Source organism: Aptenodytes forsteri, unplaced genomic scaffold, assembly GCF_000699145.1.
Source record: "Aptenodytes forsteri isolate BGI_AS27 unplaced genomic scaffold, ASM69914v1 Scaffold465, whole genome shotgun sequence".
NCBI classification, from domain to species: Eukaryota; Metazoa; Chordata; class Aves; order Sphenisciformes; family Spheniscidae; genus Aptenodytes; species Aptenodytes forsteri.
In genome coordinates, this window is record NW_008795039.1 from 696,858 (window position 1) to 716,797 (window position 19,940).

Consider the following 19,940-nt stretch of genomic DNA (forward strand, 5'->3'; position numbering starts at 1 on the left):
TAGATGAATCTGTAATGATCAATACTTGCCTACCCATTATATTCCAATTAACATCTCTCTCACCTGAGGAACAAATCCACAGTAAATAGTGACACACCATTCTGCCACAGTATCAATGCATTCCTGCAGATGGCTGTAGAACTCTGCAAGTTTATCACCGCTGAGTGCTTCAGCTAATGTAGAGGCTTGATAAAAGTTTGTAAGTGAACTTCTTTCACAAGAGATTAGAATAAGGCAAGAGTTGTCTGGTTTGCATTTTAGAAGGGACTTGAGAGAATTATTTTGAAGGGGAAATCTAATTGACACTGTCAGTCCTCAGTCTTAAAATATAGATATGAATATGGATATGATTGAAGAGAGAATGCAGTGAGGATCACGACTCACTTTAAGTTTGAAATGACTGGACAATTTCTTATAAACTGAAATTGAATAGGGAGTGCGTGAACCAATGTTCACAGCAGCAGTTAAAAATGAAAAACCAGAACTCACAATTGTGTAACAGAGAAGCAAGCCAACAAAATGATTAAAAGAAATGGGATGTGTGGAACAGCTCAACTTTATAAAATCAAAGAATAATCTGAGCAAACCTCCCATTATTTAAGTACCTTTTACACAAAATTATCACAGAAATGGTTCTCAAATCTTTACACAGAATGGACCTGTAGTACAGATTATCTCATTTCTTATGTGGCTTAAAATGCAGTCACTGCTGTATCTGGTGGCCAATGGAAGTGCATCCATTAGCACTGCTTAAATAAGAGCTTGGATGAACTTTAACTTACTGTACCTTCCTCAATCTCCACAAATGGCAGACAATGGCTTCAAGAGCATCCGAGTCAATGGAAGAGTTTATGATCAGTTTAGAGGTAAACACCATTAAAAACCTGTTATATATGTATTTCTAAATGTCCAGTGACACTATTAGCTAATTAGATAAGACGAACAGAAAATTCTACGCTTCCATTTGACTGAGTCTCGAGAATTATGGACTTACTAGGCAATTGGTGTTGTAAATTTGGAAAGACTATTCTGTATTATCTAGGTAAAACCAACACTTCTAATCTTTCCCTCTGGCATGTATCTCAATATAACCACAAAGACGCATGATGATTTTATACTATTACACTGAAATATGCAAGGCACATTTGTTTTTGAGGAAAAAATATATCAAAACCAAAGGCTAAGAAATTTTATAAGGAAAGATTTCTTCTTTCTCTTGTAGCACACAGCTTAGCCAAAACATGGACACAACTTCTGGTCTCCATCTGAACGCCCAGAGAAGAGTAACATATGCTCTAACATATGTGCCCCGTGGACAATTAGAGAGGGACGGCTCCATTCTGAAGAAGGTAGCTACATTCTTTCACTCTCTAAAATATGCATAGTGCTTGTGCACTTCCAGGAGATGCACAGGACACTACTTTGAGGTCAACGTTTCTGGGGAGTAGATGAAGACAGATAAGAGTGAACAAAACAGTTGCTTTAACAACGAAGATTTGGACTCCGCTTCTTAGTATTATGGTATAGGGCAATCTTGAAAACCAATCCAGTAATGTTTTATGAAGAAGAACATTTGAGATAAACCTCACTCAGTACAAATTTACCTGACTTTAGGTTAAATCAGTGTCTGAAATCTATTTTGTTATTTGTCACAGAAATATGTCACATGCATGTGTGCCTGGTGGCAATCTAGGCAGTCAGTGTACTAAATGCCCCAATGCTCACCACAGTCTACACCAAAGCTACTGTGACAGCTGCATTCCTGGTGGACAGTTCCTCACCTGAGCCTTTTTTCCAGGAAAAAAAAAACCACAACCTTTTGATAATGGGACACAGATTGTATGCTCAGGTTGCACGTAAGGTCTGCCTCTACTTCCATCAAACCCTCTCAGTGAATTAGAAGAATTTCACAGCTTTTATAGATATGCAGTATCAGGACACAGATTCCTGGAAATCAGGAACTTAAAAATCTTGTTTTATAGTTTGCTTGATTTTGTTTTTAATATGTGAAATAATTCACAAATTCATACATATTCCCTTCATGCTAACTTTCTGGAGGTTGTAGGAAGAACCACCCCCACCCCCACCCCTCCCAACACCAGAGTGTTGACAGTGTTGAAAGGATTTGTCCCTTGGCTAGGAGCAGTAGACCAGTACTGCTGCAAATTAGTCTTGTCTACAAAATACATTAAAAGTCTTTATAGAAACTTTTCGTTCAGTGCTAAAGAACCGGCAATGTAATAATGAAATACAATGCATATGCAGCATATATATTAATTTTTAATGCTTATGAAAATGAATATATATTTCTTGGTATCACTTTTCTCAGATACCATTCAGGTGAAATCAGTTCCACATCCTTTACAAACAGCAAAGCTTTTCTTCAGACTTGTCTAAAGAATGACATCATCTGTACAACAGATTGCTTCATCTGCCTCCAGAAGTGCAAAAACCATTACATTAACCACAAGCACTATGCACTTTATTTTCCTTTTATTAAATCTTAAACAGATGTGATAAACCCATGCAATTCTATCAAACTCCTTTCATTCTATGCCAATCTGTTCACAACATAACTTTAAACATAAGGGTGACATACCTGTATTATTAAAAGTCCTAGTGCAATCCTATTATTATGAGAAGAATAGTCTTCCGCAGCCCCATCAGATTATCTCATCACCTAATACTATATCCTAATATGTTCCTTTCTGTTTTCTTTTTCAGCACTTTTAAGTGTCATTCAGACACAGAAGTAGTCCAAAATTTACCTGAACTCTACAAATCTACACACTCCACACTGGCATAATTTTAGCAAACACAATGGAAAATAAAACCTTACATCACTACATATGTTTTGACACCCAACCTGAAGTCACTTACGTACATTATTTGTGAACTGAGTCTCTCAAAAAAAATTCTGCGGTAGAGGCCTACTGCCCTCAGAAAGGATAATGCATTGTTTTTTCTTGTTTCTAATTAGTAATTTAAGCATATGTTCAGCATTTAACTCTAAATGTTTGCCTTTTCCCCAAGCTCTAAGACAGCTGTCCAAGATGTGAATGCCAGAAAACATTTAAATATCAACATCTGTTGAATTATGTTAATTTAGTGTAATATAATTGGGCATGAGTTGGAATTGATCAAAAGTATATGAATTACACAAAGGCAAATCCAAACTAATATCTTGGTGTACAAACAAGTCACCAAGGAACACTGAGGGAGTAAAACCAAAAAATCCACTTCTGTTAAAAATTAAATAGCTAAAACCTACAGTTTTCTTCAACAAATGACATGATTTCACATTTTCAAGACAGGAAATTAATATTTATACTCATTCTCAATATAAATTCTATATTCAGAATATTTCCAAATATTTTTGAGAGCAAGTTCCATTATTTATGTCAAGCAATACCTGATAAAAATGAGTAATGCTCATGTGTGTAATGTAGTTAGATAATAGGTTACAGTAATGGAATACCATCTTGTTACAGGACAATATTGTTTCAAAAATGCTAAAGAAAACATTCTTTTATTTCTTCTTCATCTTGCGACGTTGTCGATATCCAAAAGATATGGGCCCTGATCCAGCTCTGAAGTGATTTGGAAAATATCTTTATGACTTGAGCAATAACCATGGGCTTGAACAGCTAATTCCACAGAAAGACTTGATAGCTTACTCAGCTACACTATTTCTTCCAGATATTTCTGGACACAGATTTGTTTACTAAGCATGATATTCACTAAATAAAGTCAGTCTAGGACAAATCTATTTTGTTGAAAAGACTTTAAGAAACACATCCTACCTATATAGTTCTGGATTACACTCATATACAGTTAGGTTAAATTACTTCAAACATTAGCACCATAGCCAAAATCCTTTACTGTTAGAACAGGTACAGAGGAAGAAGCAACACTATAAAAATCCACAGATATCTAATATAGTAGCTTAGAAATGGAACAAGGAAAATGTCTTATCGGAATGGAAGCACTCAACCTCTTTACCTCTGTGCTGGGAAGGTGAACAACTGGCCAACTGGAATGAATTTGATCCACTATAAAAGACCGATAATTCAATTAATGTAGGTAAACAGCCAGCACAACGTAATGATTTTTAATCAGTCATTCATACCTAGATCTGGACCAGTCATCCAGAAGCTTTTTGTCATATTACAAACACTACGGTCAGTCCTTAACCTACTGCCTTCCAATCAGTTCCAAGAAAACAACACCTCTGCAGCTGGACCCCAGCATCATTCTCCTCATTAGTCCCTTCCGCTTCCCTATTTTTAATATTGTGCTTGAGAAACAACTCTTCAAACAACCTAATTGTCTGGCCAAGACAGTACAGTTATAATGCAGTCAATCTGATAAACAAAGATATAATTGCGTGCAAGGTGGGATGAGGTGGGAAAAAAAAAATCACTAAAGCTAACTGAACATTAGGCAAATTATGCTTCCTAACACTCTGCACCCATTCCCCTCAGTAACTGTCATGCAACTCCATCGAGTACAAGGGGTCTGCATGTGTAGGAGTGAATGCAAAATTTGACTTTCTAATAACAAAGGAGAGCAGGTAAGAGAAAGTTAAAGAAACTGACTTTTTTTTTTTTTGTCCTTTTTAGTTTCAAAATTCTTTAAGAGCAAAAACTTCACTTATGTCCTCCTGCTCTATATTATTAACCAGTGATATTAAAACTTCTAAAAATCATATATATAAAGTAACAGGAGCCTTGGCAAAACAAATTCCCAAATCTAAAAGTGAAGAGGCTGAACTCCTTTTCTTCCTTTTGGCTAGGACAGTTACTGAACATTAGTTTTTTCCAGATAGGCTGAAATGTATCATTGTAATAAATGATCACAAATTCGAAATATCAACAAAGAAAATAAACATGGAAATTCTATATAATTTGAAACAAACTACTCGAATTTTCTTCTAAACTCTCTCTCTCTCCTTACACAAAACCACGGTCTGGATAGAAGTCAGCGTGCCTATGCCTCAGAATTTTAGTGAATGTGTGTCAATGGATGCTGCTTTGTGTATATGAGATTCAGGGATCCCTCCAAGCTTAGTAGGAACTCAATGTAAAAATTGCATGAACAGTTTAATTTACAATAAGAACAGAAAAACAAAATGCAAAATGACCTCTTTTGATTGCAATGTTGCTTAACAATAGGTTAAACAGTTTGTGGAACTACAGTGCAAGTTACTGCGCATAGCTCCTGCTCAGACCTTAAAACAGCAGGAATGGTCTTCACACCTCTGAAGCCCAAATTAACTTTATCCTTATGCCATTAGCATTTTAACAGGCAAGCTGAGACAAGCAAAGCTTGAGCTTTGGAGCACAAACTCGAGCAAAAAAAGAGAGAGAGTCCAATAGAGTTGAGTGTGAGAAACAAGCATACCATGTGCTAAAATTCAGGTACTTGAACGTGAGAAGTTTGCTATCAATTTGGTCAGGGGAAAATTCAATCCAGATGGTATATCAGGAGGATCCAGAAGTACATAAAAAAAATCAGATAGCCTCTAGAAATTATTTTATATATATATATTTTAAAATCAGGACTAATTGACTTCCTGTTAGTTCACATACTCATGTGTACCTGGAATTCAGGTATTTTCAGTATCATTTAGCAGCTTATTTATGTACAAAATTATAAAGTATATTAGATTTTAACACAATAACAATGAAATTTGGCTTGTGGTTTTGTACTTAATTAGTTTTGCATTAAAGATGCAATGAAACTGCTCAGATCATACGGAAAAATGTATTTTCAAAACAGAGCACAGTCTCTTCAAAAATTTCTGCTACTTTTGCAAACGTTCTCATGGAAGTGGAGTTGAAATATGGTTCTTTTAGGACACTTAGTGACTAATGTTCATTTAATCAATGGATACTTTAAATCTATCCATGAACCAATACTGAGGCTTGAGGATTTCCATGAAATTAAAAGCATCACATACTGGCTACATTTTGAAATAACAATCAAACTGTCATCGCCCCGTCCCCCTCCCCCAAAAATGAAAATCTTTTCGGCACCTTAAAAATAAGGCCATAGTATAGAAAACTCAATCACAAATTGCTCTCTTCCAAAATGGCACTATCTTTTATTCTTCCCAGAGAAGAAAAATACCAAACTGATGGAATAACGTTTCCCTGAGGGTGATGGCAAGGGAGGAAAGCAATGTGTCCTCAAACATTCACATAATTTAATCTGGAACTGCAAATATTATTAAGCACCAATCATAACGGTACAGTTACTGCTTCATGGCACTCCAAAGAGGAGATAAAACTGCTTAGTTGTTAATTTCTAATGATGTAAACACATTTGGATTTTAATGTTACATCTGAATCTCCTGCATTATTAGCTCTGGGGTTACAAGATATTAACTTACTACCTTTAACAATTTTACACTGGAATTAAAAGGCGTGTTTAAATATTACTTTCTTTTAAAGTATTTTTGTTGGGAATATGTGTTCATGTGATGGCAGAAGTGAATCACCTAGCAGAACTGCTATGCATTCCTTCGCTTTACTGCAGTGTAAGTATGTGCACATTTTCACATATAATTTTCAAAAACTGGCTGAATTTACCTCCTCTGGTATTGTAATTTCATTCCACAAAAGCCACATTAAACAATTACAGTTCTTGTAATTAACCAGTAGCCTAATGTACAGTTTTCTTATCCCAATCCATTAACAGCTGCTCAAAAAATGTAGTAATTAATGGTTTCATTTATTTTTGGCAAACCTGCAACTCAACAAATAGTTTTGTATCTGCTGCAAATTAGGACTCTTTCCCAAACAACAGATGACACGGTGGGAAAGAGGGAGCAGGCAGAATCCTTGCACATCTTTGTCTCTTTAGAAGATCAAATAAAGAGCAGCTGTAACGCTATTTGTCACATCTGTGTAAAAAAGTACCATGATCCGTACCATCAGATGAAAATGAGTAAGTGCTGTACAAATGTACACATGGGACTTTCCCTTCAAACTGGGAAAGGCAGAAAGTTGTGTTTGTAACCAAAGCAATAATTCCTTTTGAAAAGCTCTCATCAGGTTTGGTGTCATTTTTCTCTTAGGAGCTTTCTTTAAATACTAATTCATAGAGAATACTGTTAGTCATAAAAAGTCAAAAAACTTGACAGACATCCTCTTGTACCAACACAAGGCACATATTCAAACTGGACTGAGAACTACTAGGGCAAGGAGGGAAAGAAACAGTTGCAGAAAATATGGGGAAGTTATGACTAATGGTCTGGGTTTTTATTGACGCATCACCATTTAGTAGCACCTGCCATATTCCCTTTATGTAACATTTCTTGTACTACTTCCAGGGTGTGCTTTCCTGAAGGTCTCCTTCAGGTCCGCAAAGACCCATATTCCAGTCTGTGCTGTTCACCGTGGCAGGACAAGACTTCAAAGACTTCTTGCCAGCTCAAAATAGAGCAGCAACAGGTGATCATTGGATGACTGGCACACAGTCCTCCTTTCACATTATAGTAATGGCTGAGTAGGTGGCTCCTCCTGATTTTTAAAGAAATGTCAAGGTACCACCTCTACCTCAAGCTATGGTCTACTCTGCAGCCACGAGAAGTGGCTAACTACTTCATACTAAGCTGCTGCTACATTGACTAGATTGTTAACTCAGCATCAGTTAGCTAGTTTAAATCTAACTTGTATAATTCTACTCCACCTTGAAATCACTTTTGTGAATACAACTTAGCCTTCTTTCAAGCCAGGACTGAGCTGCATAAGAACTACAAACAGCTTTTTTTCCATTTTAAAGTTACCTGGGGGAGCGTTTGAGCCAACACGGAATTACCAAGATATGACCAAAAAAACCTGGCAAGTGGCAGAAGTTCTGGCACTATTTTCTTTTCAGTTTTGTAATTCATGCATGTGTCAAATTCCGCTTACAGTACAATAAGAAAAAATAAATATGTAGATAAAATAATTAACAATACTTAACAGAAGCACACTGTAAAAGAAATATGACACAAGACCATTATAGTAAAGGAAATAATTATAAAAGTTTAACTTATTTAGTAGTCTGCTGTTTTCCCAATCTGCAATTCTGTTGTTTCTAGATTACAGCACAAATTAACTAGTTACGGCATCGACTGTATGACCAAAGGCAAAATATTAAGTTGTTTAAGTATTCTGGTTATTCTGTCAAATGAGGATAAAAGTACTTCTTAACTTCATACGGGTGTTGTGAGGATAAATACATTAAATATTAAGAGACAGGCAGACCGTTGTGAGATGGAGGTCCCCCATATATTTAACAAGATAATCACATGTTCAAAATCATGTTATAGCAGTTCTGCAAAATACCGTTCAACGCTGTCTCCACAGCTGACCAAATGAATCTCTTAGCCCTGGGGAATCTTCTTTAGGTAGAACTCATTTCTATAAAATTTTACAAAGGTGACTTAAGAGAATGTGTTTTACCTCATGATGGGAGCAGGCAAACAATGAGCGCATGATCAGCTATGGCAGTTCAGCTGCCAAGCAGCAACTTGTTAACTCGCCATAACTCAATCATGTTCAATTGTTTGCCCACAGCCCCGGGCTACAGACAGACATTTGGTCTGCTAACAACTGCGCCAGATGAAGACATTACTATCCCAAGCTATTTGTTATCACACATCTGCTGGAGATTATCATCTCCACAGCTCTGCCGGAGGAAGAAATCATGTGAGCACTCCCTAATATGGTTTGTACAAAACCAGCCAATTTAATTTAAATAGGTGAGTTGAGCTAACCAGGCTGGTTTTGCCCAAAGCATATTAAAAAATGCAGACAAAAAACCTTCTTTACTGGCAAAAGAGTAGAGGATGAAAACAAGCAGCTGGAAAAATTAACACCTTCAAGCAGTGTAGCTGGATTGGGGAGGAGACTGTTCCTGTCCTAATGCAGAGAGATAATGTAAACAGAGAACTTTTTCAAGGCTATACAGGAGAAATAAATGCAGCTTCTAAACCAGTATTATTTAGTACTTTTTATTAATTTAACTAATTAATCGGAAAACTACATATTTGTAGATTAAAGCTTATCTGTAAAGGTAGCATAAATAGATATATATATTTAAATGTCAAATACAGAAGATCACGTGTTGAACTGTATCAGCATAATATAATCTATCCAGGTTCTAAGTTTTGTGGTGCAGGACTGTTCCCCTCCTTAACATTTGGTTCATCAGTAGCCGTATCAACAGTTCTCAACAATCTAGTTATCTTGCCACTAGTAAAAGTTGGTGCTAGTTTATATAGGATTGGTTCATTATCATTTATTTTGACAGAAGAAACCAAATACAAGCAACCCAGTACAGTAAAGCTCGCCCAGAAAGTATCAGTATTATTCCACCACAAAGAGACAGCTGCAAACCACTGCCGTGTTTAGAGCTCCACACCTTTTTGATGCGGATTTACAGAGTGAATTATTCCACTAGTCACTGATCTAATGTAATATGGGTATTTACATATTGTCTACATGCTGAGACAAGAACTGTGTTCAGTCATCCAAAAGGGGTGAGAAAAGTCAAGGCAGGCACAGAAAAATGTGTGTGTGTATACATATCTCATATACATACGAAAACCAGAAAAAAGGTCTTCCAGAACAGCAAACAAAAAAGATGCAGTCCCACAATAAGAAATACAGTTGTGTGTAAACTATACAAAGACAGACCCAGAGAAATTCAGTCTTGCAATAAAAGCGGATTAAACTGTATTCTGGATAAGCACAATAATTTTATAAAAATTTCCAATACTTACCCACTGCTGCTGTTCTATCACCGCATTTAGCAACAAACAGTAAGACAATATAAGGTCACAGTGATTTACTTTTTGTATGTCTATTTTTAAGGAGGTTACTCATCTGAATTACCCTGACATGTCAACTGTAATAGTTTAACACACAAAGAACTAATTTAGAATTAATTTTAGAAAGCTTCAGACTTTCAACTGTGAGTAAGCACCTGCATTCAACAAAAGATTTAACTGCATATGCATGTTGTACACTGAAATAATGAAAGATTTACTACAATGTCACTTAATTCTGTAACTTAACCTTGTGACATTTGATTAGTATCACTGTAGTTTAGTGTTTTATAAAGTATTTAGGCACATGCAAAAATCTAAATGATAGATTTCCATTTTAAGATTTCATACGCAGTAATGAAAATGCACATTTGCAACTAAGGTGATATTCACCATTTTATTAACTCTGTGAACAATATTTGCTACTAAAACAATAATTTCTATAGGTACCTTGTTAAGCAGAAACATTTTCCTTCTCTGTATTGTCTGGTGAAACTAAGATTAACCCTTTTGGTAGAAGTGATAATTTAAAATTGTCATAACAAAATCAGCTTTCAATATTAACTAGAGATAAATCTGACATATGTCACTATGCGCCATGAATTTCGTTTGTAAGGAACAAAATACCAGAGGAATTGTCTTGAATCGAATGAGGATAGGTACTATGAACATATGAGGAGATGAACTAGGTATTTGTCATGTGTTGTTCCTATATATCTGCAACTCAATCTCTATTTTAGTTGTAACAGCTTTTGATAAAAAGCAAAATATTAGGTTATACAACACTTAAACTGTAGAAAGAAAGCAGTCACCAGACATGTTATTGGCCTGAGAGAAAAAAAAACATTTGCACATGGTGCAAATTAAATTCTTATTTTCAGCAGCTAAACTGTAGCAAGAATGTTAAAATTTGTTCAATATACGTCTTGTAAATAAGACATATATGACTTGATATTCTAAGACAGCAGATGGCCTGTTAAAAATATCATTATCATAGAAGTTTGAGAACTTCTCTTCAAGTCACTTTAAAGAACTAACAGTAAAGTTTTTGTGGTAGGCAGAGAAAATGGCGGTTTTCTGAAAAAGCACAAATAACCATTTTGAAATAGTGACTCCATCTGGAGGAAAAAGCCTTTGAAAACAGAGATGATGGTACCAGGAGATGTTAGCAGGTGACCATGCTATTTTTAAAGGTATTATAGTATGATAATATACTGTGGCTTTATGTACATCATAATAATGGTTTATGTAAGTCTTACTTTAATATTACAGATACTTTACGGAAAATGCCAGTCTTCAGTCTTGGATTTGCCACCTATTGCTTCTACACAACCCTGCCAGATGTTTATTGGGATAACAGTCTACTAACATACTGCTGATCGGATATGAAGAGAGGTTGAAGATCACTTCAGGTATTTAATACCATTTTAAAAATCTGTATTCTAACTGCTTGGGTAGGTAGCAATCACTTCACAAGAGCTTCACTGGTCAGAATAACAAACATATAAGTTATGATTCTGAATTCCTCGGACACCGTTTTACATTGCTACAGCATCAAAAAGATCCTAAAATGACTTTAAATATAATCTGTTTCTTCCTGCTCACTTTATATCCACTTTATACTCTCAGTTTCATGAAAGAAGCCTGATAATAAGAGTGCATTTACGGTGAAAATTAATATCTAAAGTGAAGTTATCCTAAAATTCTGAGCAAAAATATGATTTAACAGGTGCGCTTGCTAGAAAACGTATGCAGAAATTTTCAAAATTTTTTGGGTTAATAGAAGAGGTTTAATAGACAAAGATAACCACAATTTCTGAAGATGAATGACCAACACTTGCATAACCAAATGTTTTAGAGGGTGTCACTAGAACTTGTATACAATGAAATAGATTCATATTTAATATGCATATTTTTGAAAGAAGTATTATAACATAATGTATAAACGTATATAATATATAAACATATTCAAAGCAAGTATTTAAGAATATTAAAAACTTATTTCAGGATGACCACACATATACTAAACGACAAGTGCCTGAAAGACAACTGTCTCTCTCAAAACCATAGTATTACATGATGATATAAATCTAGTATAACTTTTTGAAAAAAGTAATTTGATAGCACATTGTCATCTTTACAGAACAACATAAAAATTGTGTAAGGTGTTGTGCATAGCAAGGGAAACATTTCTGTAGTTTTTAATTTAAAAAAATACTAGAATTAAAATAATTATTTGGCAGAATAGATTCGGCAGGTAACATACATAAAAAAACCTCTAGGAAGAGACTCCTAGACCAGTGCCCATCAGTTCAGTGCTGAATTTTTTGTCTTTTGAGGGGGAATAAAGAAGCTGGAGGATAGAACTAGGTTTGTTGTTAATAAGTTTTCAAAATTAAATTTTTATTGTCAAAACACAATATAAGTGTTACAGTATTTGAGTTATCTTCTTGATTTCAAAAGCTTGTATGCAAAATGGTAATTTTACACATTTTCAGCACTTAACTTACATGCCAGAAACACAGACCTTACTTTGGCATCCATTTAATTCTGATGTTTACTAAAGAGATTAAGTTTAGTAAGTGTAGTTGGATATAGTCAGCAATAAGATCTAATACCCATATTTTAAGCAAAGATTATGCCATATAAAAGAAATTCTTGAAAGTAAATCACAAAAAAGCCAGAACACCTCTGAAAATACCCCAAAAGAATGGTGTCATTTCTTAGACAAAAATTTGAGAGTTAAGAAATCAACAAATTCATAAACAGTATTAATGACAGCTGCAGCATTAACTTACCTGCTAGCTGTTTTTACAGAGCTGTTCTTCTTGTGTCCTCTCTCCGATCGGTTGTCTCGCAAGAGTTGAAGCTATTTAAAAAAAAAAAATGTTCAGAACAGTCTCACAAGCAATGCCTGTATTTGCTTTTTAGAAATGTTATCCTGACAATGCCATTATTTCCTGTCTTGAGTAATCTTTCAGTAGTTTTCATCCGACTCTAAAAGAGATGGCTATCTAATAGAATTTTACAACAATAGCTAGTATTTCAAGATACAGCCACCAATTTAAAATTCCTAAATAATTGAAAATGTACAAATTAAAGCATTCTCAAAGCATACTAGAAAGCCATGCAATTCACAATTTCACAATTAATTTATCTGTAAAATTTTATAATTGTCACAATTTCAATTTAAATTTTCAAAGTTGTATAACGAAAAGTGTTGGGAGGACACTAAAATTACGAAAAACTACTCAAGTTGGCACTTGTATCTAAGCAGTTATGAAACAGTTATAAACTCTTCTAAGCCCCAGGAGCTTTTTTAATTTGAAAGTTGCAGAATCAACAAAAACATAGTATTAAAGCTTCCCATAATAGTGGGGAAGTAGGAATAACGAAGGATTCATTTAACTGAAACAGTGACTCAGCTTCTGGAACAAGCTCCGATGTACTCTATCTATTTTTAGACAAATAAAGGAAGACTTTTCATTCAGACTACCACCAATATTCAGAAGTCTATTTCCAGCATTATGATATTTGTCAGGATGAGTAAAGTGGCAGTAACAGTAAAAAAACGACTGTGAAAAAGTTACACTAAAGAAATTAAAACTAGACAGTATAAAAATTACAAATGTTTCTTGAAACTAATCATATATTGAAGAAAGTATAGAATGAAAGACTGTTTAGAAACAGACTACAGGTAAATTGATCTAATAGTCCCAGCAAACACATTTAAAAGTCCACTGGAAATTAGGAAATGATGAACTTTATGACTTGGCCAACCACACCTTAATGTTGTACATGAGCATGGACTCCAAAAAATGACACCTATCTGAAAAATTACACTTGACTAATTTTTCCCCAACACTCTATAGCTTGCTTCTTGTTTAAGGAATGCTCCTCATCATTTCAACTATGTAGTTCTCAGATGCAGTAAAAATAGTGCAGTCTGGTTTTAAAAGGCAATCTGAAGGATACATAAAGGTAAGGCACCTTATTCTGATAATTTTTTCATTTTCTTATCGTCAACAAATCAGAGCACTTACAATTCATATTTAAATGTAGCCACAATTTTTACCAGCATGACATTCATACAATGTGTATCTATTTCATGATCAAGCTAAGGAGAACAGTCCTACAGTTATCAATGTTCTCTGACTGATAAGTAAACTGTAGTTATAGCATGTACAAATACAGATCACCTGCCAGACTTTAAATTTGGCTAGTTAATTACTTGTGTTCTAACATAACAACTTCAACTCCAGAAATTAATTAAAAGAGAAAGTAGTAAACCCATGCAACCAACAGTTATACACTATGGATCTTCACAAATTTAGTGCGAATTTTATAGGCTGTCAAAATTGTCATAATTACATTGCACCATCATTCTCATTTCTTTTACCTGTCTAAAAAAAATAAGCCATTATGTGCCAGTAGCACCTATATTATTGATGACATTAGCTTTGCTTCACAATTCGTTAGTAATCTGTAAGTTACGAATACAGTGAACTTCAGATAAGCTCTGAAAACACATCTCTTGGGAAATACGAAATAAACATGCAAAATTTAGAATTATTTCAAATCTACTATTATCTGGAAAAAATGAATTAATTTGTCATTATATACCAGCTAAACAGATGTTTTTCATGCTCTGGTGTGTGAAATGCTGAATGGATATTGCCAGTATATATGAAGTACGTTTTTATATTTCTTTTTTTATATTTCTCAGCACTGATATTTCCATACTGTTTTAAGCTTAGAATCTTTTAAAAAAGTACACAGTACACTTCAGTTAACTACTCTATTATGTGAGACAATCAATATATTAAAAAATCTAATTTAAAAAAAAAATCACTCAAACTTATTCTAATCTAGCAAATTTGACTACTTATAGCATCAACATTTCAGGAATAGGATAAAGATTAACCCAAGAGAACTTCTTATCATGATTAATTAAGATGAAGCATGTTCATATTTAAAACGCTCTTTTTAATGTGTTTCTTCTACTAGGAAATGTGTTACAAAATAATGAGATTTAAATGTGAATCATATAAAGCCGTCTGTTTAGACGTTAAGTGTCAGTCAGCTTACTGTAACATGTTAGAAGTTCACAATTTACAGCTATAACTGTACTATGTTTTATCCACTCTGGCAATTTTGGGCACGTAATATAACTTTTAGAGATTCAGCTTGCTCTGGAGTTCAAAAGAAGGGAGAGGGGACAGGAAAGAGTATACACTGATAGAAACTATGACTTACTGGAGCTACAAGTGTTCAGGATGGATCATCATAAGATGAACCCTCCAAAGATTCTATAGATCTTGTTTCCTTTTGAAGTTTCAAATCTATTTAAATTTGTAAATGTACTGGCAAACTGGCACAGAGCTAATGAAATCAACTGTGTTACATCAATTTTTACCAATTTAAAAAATTTACTATGGAACTTTAGTCTTAAATTTCAATGCATTGCTGATACGTTCAGCTACTTTTACTGAATAGTTGAAGTTAACTATACGTTTATGAAATGAAAGCAGACTTATTTTCATATTATAAAGTTCTTGGACAGTATGTTCTGTTTAGACCTTACTACCATCCATAAAGAAAGGTATTCCCCCATGTCTGAAGACAAGCTAACGAAGTAAGTGCTATGTTGCTAATCAAATATTAAACATGTCTTCGCATTCCCTCAACCACATCTCTAGGCCTGGACCTCCTAGGGACTACATTGTAGGGGCTCAGCAGATAAACTAGTGAGATATTTTCACCAGTATCTGCACCACGATGGAGATTTAACAGTTCCTTTTTTACTGCTGTGGTCGTTTTAACCAATGAAATTCAGAAAAATGGAATTGAAGATCTTCCTGTAGAAGTCTGCCCACTCTTGTCACTGTTCTGTATTTCTTAATTTTGCAAGTCAAATGTTTTGCTTTCCAGCATTTTGAGAAACGCAGTATTTGGAGATACAATTAACAAAATCGTTAAAAAAAAAAAACCCAGACTTTTCATTTAACCTGTTAAAACTCAAAGTTACTTACCTGAAATTAAGTGACTAATTAAAGATTTTTAATTAAGGGACTTTTTGAAATGCACTGGTGTTAATACGTTTCCTTACAAGAAAATATGAAATCAACCTGCTTTGTTCATAATTTCTTAAAATATTAGCCCACTACCTCTGGAGTAGAGGTAGTTAAATTCCTTTATACATCTCAAGTAAACTGTTCTTGATCAAAGCAGTTCTTACCTGGCTGTGTTCCTTCCTAGCCCCAGGGCTAAACCAGTGGCTGTGGGAGAAAAAGAAAAGACAGGTTTAACAATATAACTAACAAAGCACATGCTGTCATATGACCAGTCTGTGCGTGCTTTTGGGTATTTTATTGTCTGCCAGGAAAATACAGCCTTTGGCTATGCTTTATTTTAATGGGATATTTTTACTGCACTTTCTAAGTCTGTAATAGTTTTGAAAGAACGCACCACAAATTTCACTTCTGAGTAGCTATTGGCTTTATAGGTAATTATATTTTGTCAAACAAGCTAAAATAATATATAAATGATAGTATTTTAATATACTGTAATGCATGTGCTATAAATAAAAGTAATTCCATATTTAGTACTGAAGTGTTACTTATTAATGATCATAGCTGAAAAGATTTTTAAGTTCCGTGGACTACCTGGTAGTTGTTAATGTATTATTTCACAAACTGAGTTTGAATCTAAAGTGAAATTCAAAGTCCGTAAATTCAGTGGCTTCATATCTCCACACAATTGCACAATTGTGACTATTGGCAGCCTTATTTCATAGAGGTGAAAATTTGGACTAAGACGTCGACACGCAGGGACAAGAACTCACAATGTGACTTTTCCCTCAATAGCAGTAAAAGCATATTAATACTGGTTCACATACACACTGTGATCACATAGAGCTGAATTAACATCTGAATGTAGCTGTAGTAAGCATTATACAAACCTGGGGCAAATCTTGACACTTGCAAAATGAAAAGGAGAAGGAAAAAACAATTAAAACAAGGGGGATCTGAAATTACATATAGTACCTACATATTACTCATGTAAGCAAGCAATAGGTTTTGGGCAAAGGATAAAATAATTCCATCCATTATAATATTGCACAAAGACCATCACATTATCTGCTATTACGCTTGTAAGTTCCTCTAGAAGTGTAACCATAGATTATAAACTTAACCTAGTCATGCTTTTTCTGAAGTAGTTAAATTCAATAGTCTACTCTCATTTTTTTACCCACAGCAGCCACATAATGACACTAAAATTTTTACTTTAATTAATATACTGAGAAGAAGCAGTTTCCACAGAATTGTCTGGTCTAACTTTTTTTTTTTTTAAGTCACAAATCTGAAAGTTTTCTGGCTTTTTGTCACTGATTTTTTGTGAGTTTGCTGATGAGCAGTCAACCACCTCATTCTTGTATACAAGACCAGCTGTCACCAAAACCTGCATACCGCTAACTCCTTTTTCTACTTTTAAGGGGATTAAGGACAAGAAGTTGGAAATGACAAAAGAATGACAGCAATAAAGTTAAAAGTATACTTTGAGGTAAAAATTAGAGACATTTATATATTTTGGACATGAAACGTTCATCAACTGCACCAAATAGTTCAAAATCTGAGGAAAACAGGGAGATCTCATACACACACAACTTTGATGTTGGCAGTGGATGAAAAGAAAAACCATCACATTTGCGAGTGACCCAACAAATCAGGTCACAAACATCCAGAAGCTGACGAAGGTAAGAAATATAATAGGTTAGGTCTAAATTCCACATAGATGAGTGTCTTGTCTCTGACCAATGTCAACAGCAAATGCTCAAGGAGGAGCAGCAAACTGGGGTATCCTCCTCCATATAAACTCTGCTGGTTTGTGGCAAATCAGTGGATTAGAAACTAAATTATTTGATATATTTTCCAATAGAAATACACTTTACTAAGTAATTTGAATGCGTCTCATATTTAGACATTAAAAAACATAAAGAATAAGACCTCTGGTAATGAGAATGTGATATTCACGTCACACTTTTTTATAATTTTGTCCATTCACTTAATTACAGTATTATTTGTTTGCTTGTTTGTTTTAATAAAATAAAGTAAAAACCATAAAGTATCAGTTGAATTACTTTACGTTAGAAATAACTTATGAAATCACAACCTCTTTAGTTAACACACACAATACCAAGTTATGGGGTGCAGCAGAAGTGGATTAGTAGCATAAAACAGTTGGTACTGAGGATCTGATGTTTGTAGTGTATGTGCTTTGGCAAATTTTGTTTTAAACTGATAAATGTATCCCCAAACATATTATTTCCTAATCATGCATGTCTGCGTTTTAGATTTCTGATTTAGAAAATATAGGAAAACTTAATCTTCTTATTGTAACTATTAAAAAGAGATAACCAAGAAATAATGCTGCTAGTGTTGTCAGCTGAACAGAATAAGAGTTTACAGTAATGGCATACTGGAATAACTTAATGAACTGAACGACATTCCCTATTTACATGTGTCCAAACAATTAATTCAATGTCTTTTTGTGGAATTTATGATAACCTTCTTCCTCACATGATACATCATGTTTAAGACTCAAAGATGCAATGCTTGTTTATTTTTATATATTCAAGCTTAGCATTTCTGAATTTCCCTTTGGAGAAAAATAAAGGTGGTCTTTTTAAACAGCCCATATGTGGTATCTAGCCTTAAGGAGTGTTGCGTTTTAGGAAAGCATATACTTAAGCAGGTTAATAAAAACACTTTTATAAAGCACTGAACTTCACGTTTCATTAAGAAACATAAAATGAATTACAAAGGATTATAAATATTATTATTAAATAAAGATCATTATGTAACTGAGCTGAGGTTCTCTTATCACGTTTGTACAGTTGTAAAGTGTGGCTTTGGGACAGAGGTACTACTGTAAAGCAAACAATAATAAAAAGTTATAACTCTCATCACTGATACTCACTCATGGTGAAGAGAATCCTGAGACAAGTGAACCGTTTTCCTGCTACCGCCTGGTCCTGGAGTCATCTAATGGAAAAAAGCAGGAAAAAAAGTCTTTGAATAATGGGGCAGCATACACACACAGTGATTGTTTATTAAGAAAACATATCATAAATACTAAATACAAAATAGAGACAGTACACTAGATACAGTAAATGCAATTAGCAATATCGGCAATTTTGAAGTAAAGCGAGTGCAGAAAGTGCTATACAAGATTTACCAAAATCCTTAATATGTAATTCTGATTGGATATCAGACATCAGACATTTACAGATGTCAGGAGCCTAACTGGCTTTTGAAAAGTCCATGAAGCACTTCATCTCCAAAAAATGAAAGTTAGATGTTTTGAAAGTCATATTCAACATACTATCCTTATTTATGGATAATACAGCAACAAATTTATTAACAAATACTCCCAACCTTTGTATCCCAACACAAAGCTTTTGAAATTCAAGTTGATGTGGGATAGAAAGCAATATATACCGAAACCAAAATTACATAGTATGCTCAATTTAAGAATGATCTTAAGAATGCATGATAGCACATGCAGACTTTTGCAGATGATGATATTCTGGTATTGCTCAAGAATGCATTCAAACAGCTTCATTTTTATTTTTAGAATCTGCTTAATTTGTCTGCATGTGTAGATAGGTAAAAGCAGAAGAATAAGAGACCACCTGATGAAACTCATGCTTGAAGAGCCAGAGCAGAAGGCAAACTATTCCTGTTAGAAAGAATGCAGGAACAAATTTTCAGTTCCTTGAAGATAGTTTTATAGCCAGTAGATGACCACAGGTGGGAATGAAGTCAAATGTTCTGCCAGTTTTGAAAGGAGACCACAAAACTCAATGAGAATACATTTATATGGCTCAGGCTTGCCAAAAGTACATAAGCAGAAGATTCACAGATAAAAGCAGTCTACTCTTTGTTGAAAGAACAATGTGCTCAACTTTTAAAGAAAAGCATCCCTATTCATCTGGTCTCATGCTGGAGAAAAGCCAGGGCAGTCGGAGCTCCAAGTCTGGAAAACTTTCAAAGAACACTGAATAATTTGAAAGCTCCATGTGGTTAAAGTATTTCACCAAATCTGTTTCTTTGATCTG

At 34.4% G+C, this 19,940-nt stretch overlaps 1 protein-coding gene across 1 annotated transcript in view; it reads right to left on the reverse strand.

Moving 5' to 3' along the window:
• GPATCH2 (G-patch domain containing 2) overlaps nt 1–19,940 on the reverse strand; it is a 136,694-nt gene that overhangs the window by 18,905 nt on the left and 97,849 nt on the right. The window contains exons 8-10 of the mRNA XM_009276842.2: nt 18,800–18,864; nt 16,059–16,098; nt 12,619–12,689 (exon numbers count right to left, since the gene is read on the reverse strand). Coding sequence (XP_009275117.2) covers nt 12,619–12,689; nt 16,059–16,098; nt 18,800–18,864 — 176 coding nt within the window. The remainder of the gene's footprint in view (nt 1–12,618; nt 12,690–16,058; nt 16,099–18,799; nt 18,865–19,940) is intronic.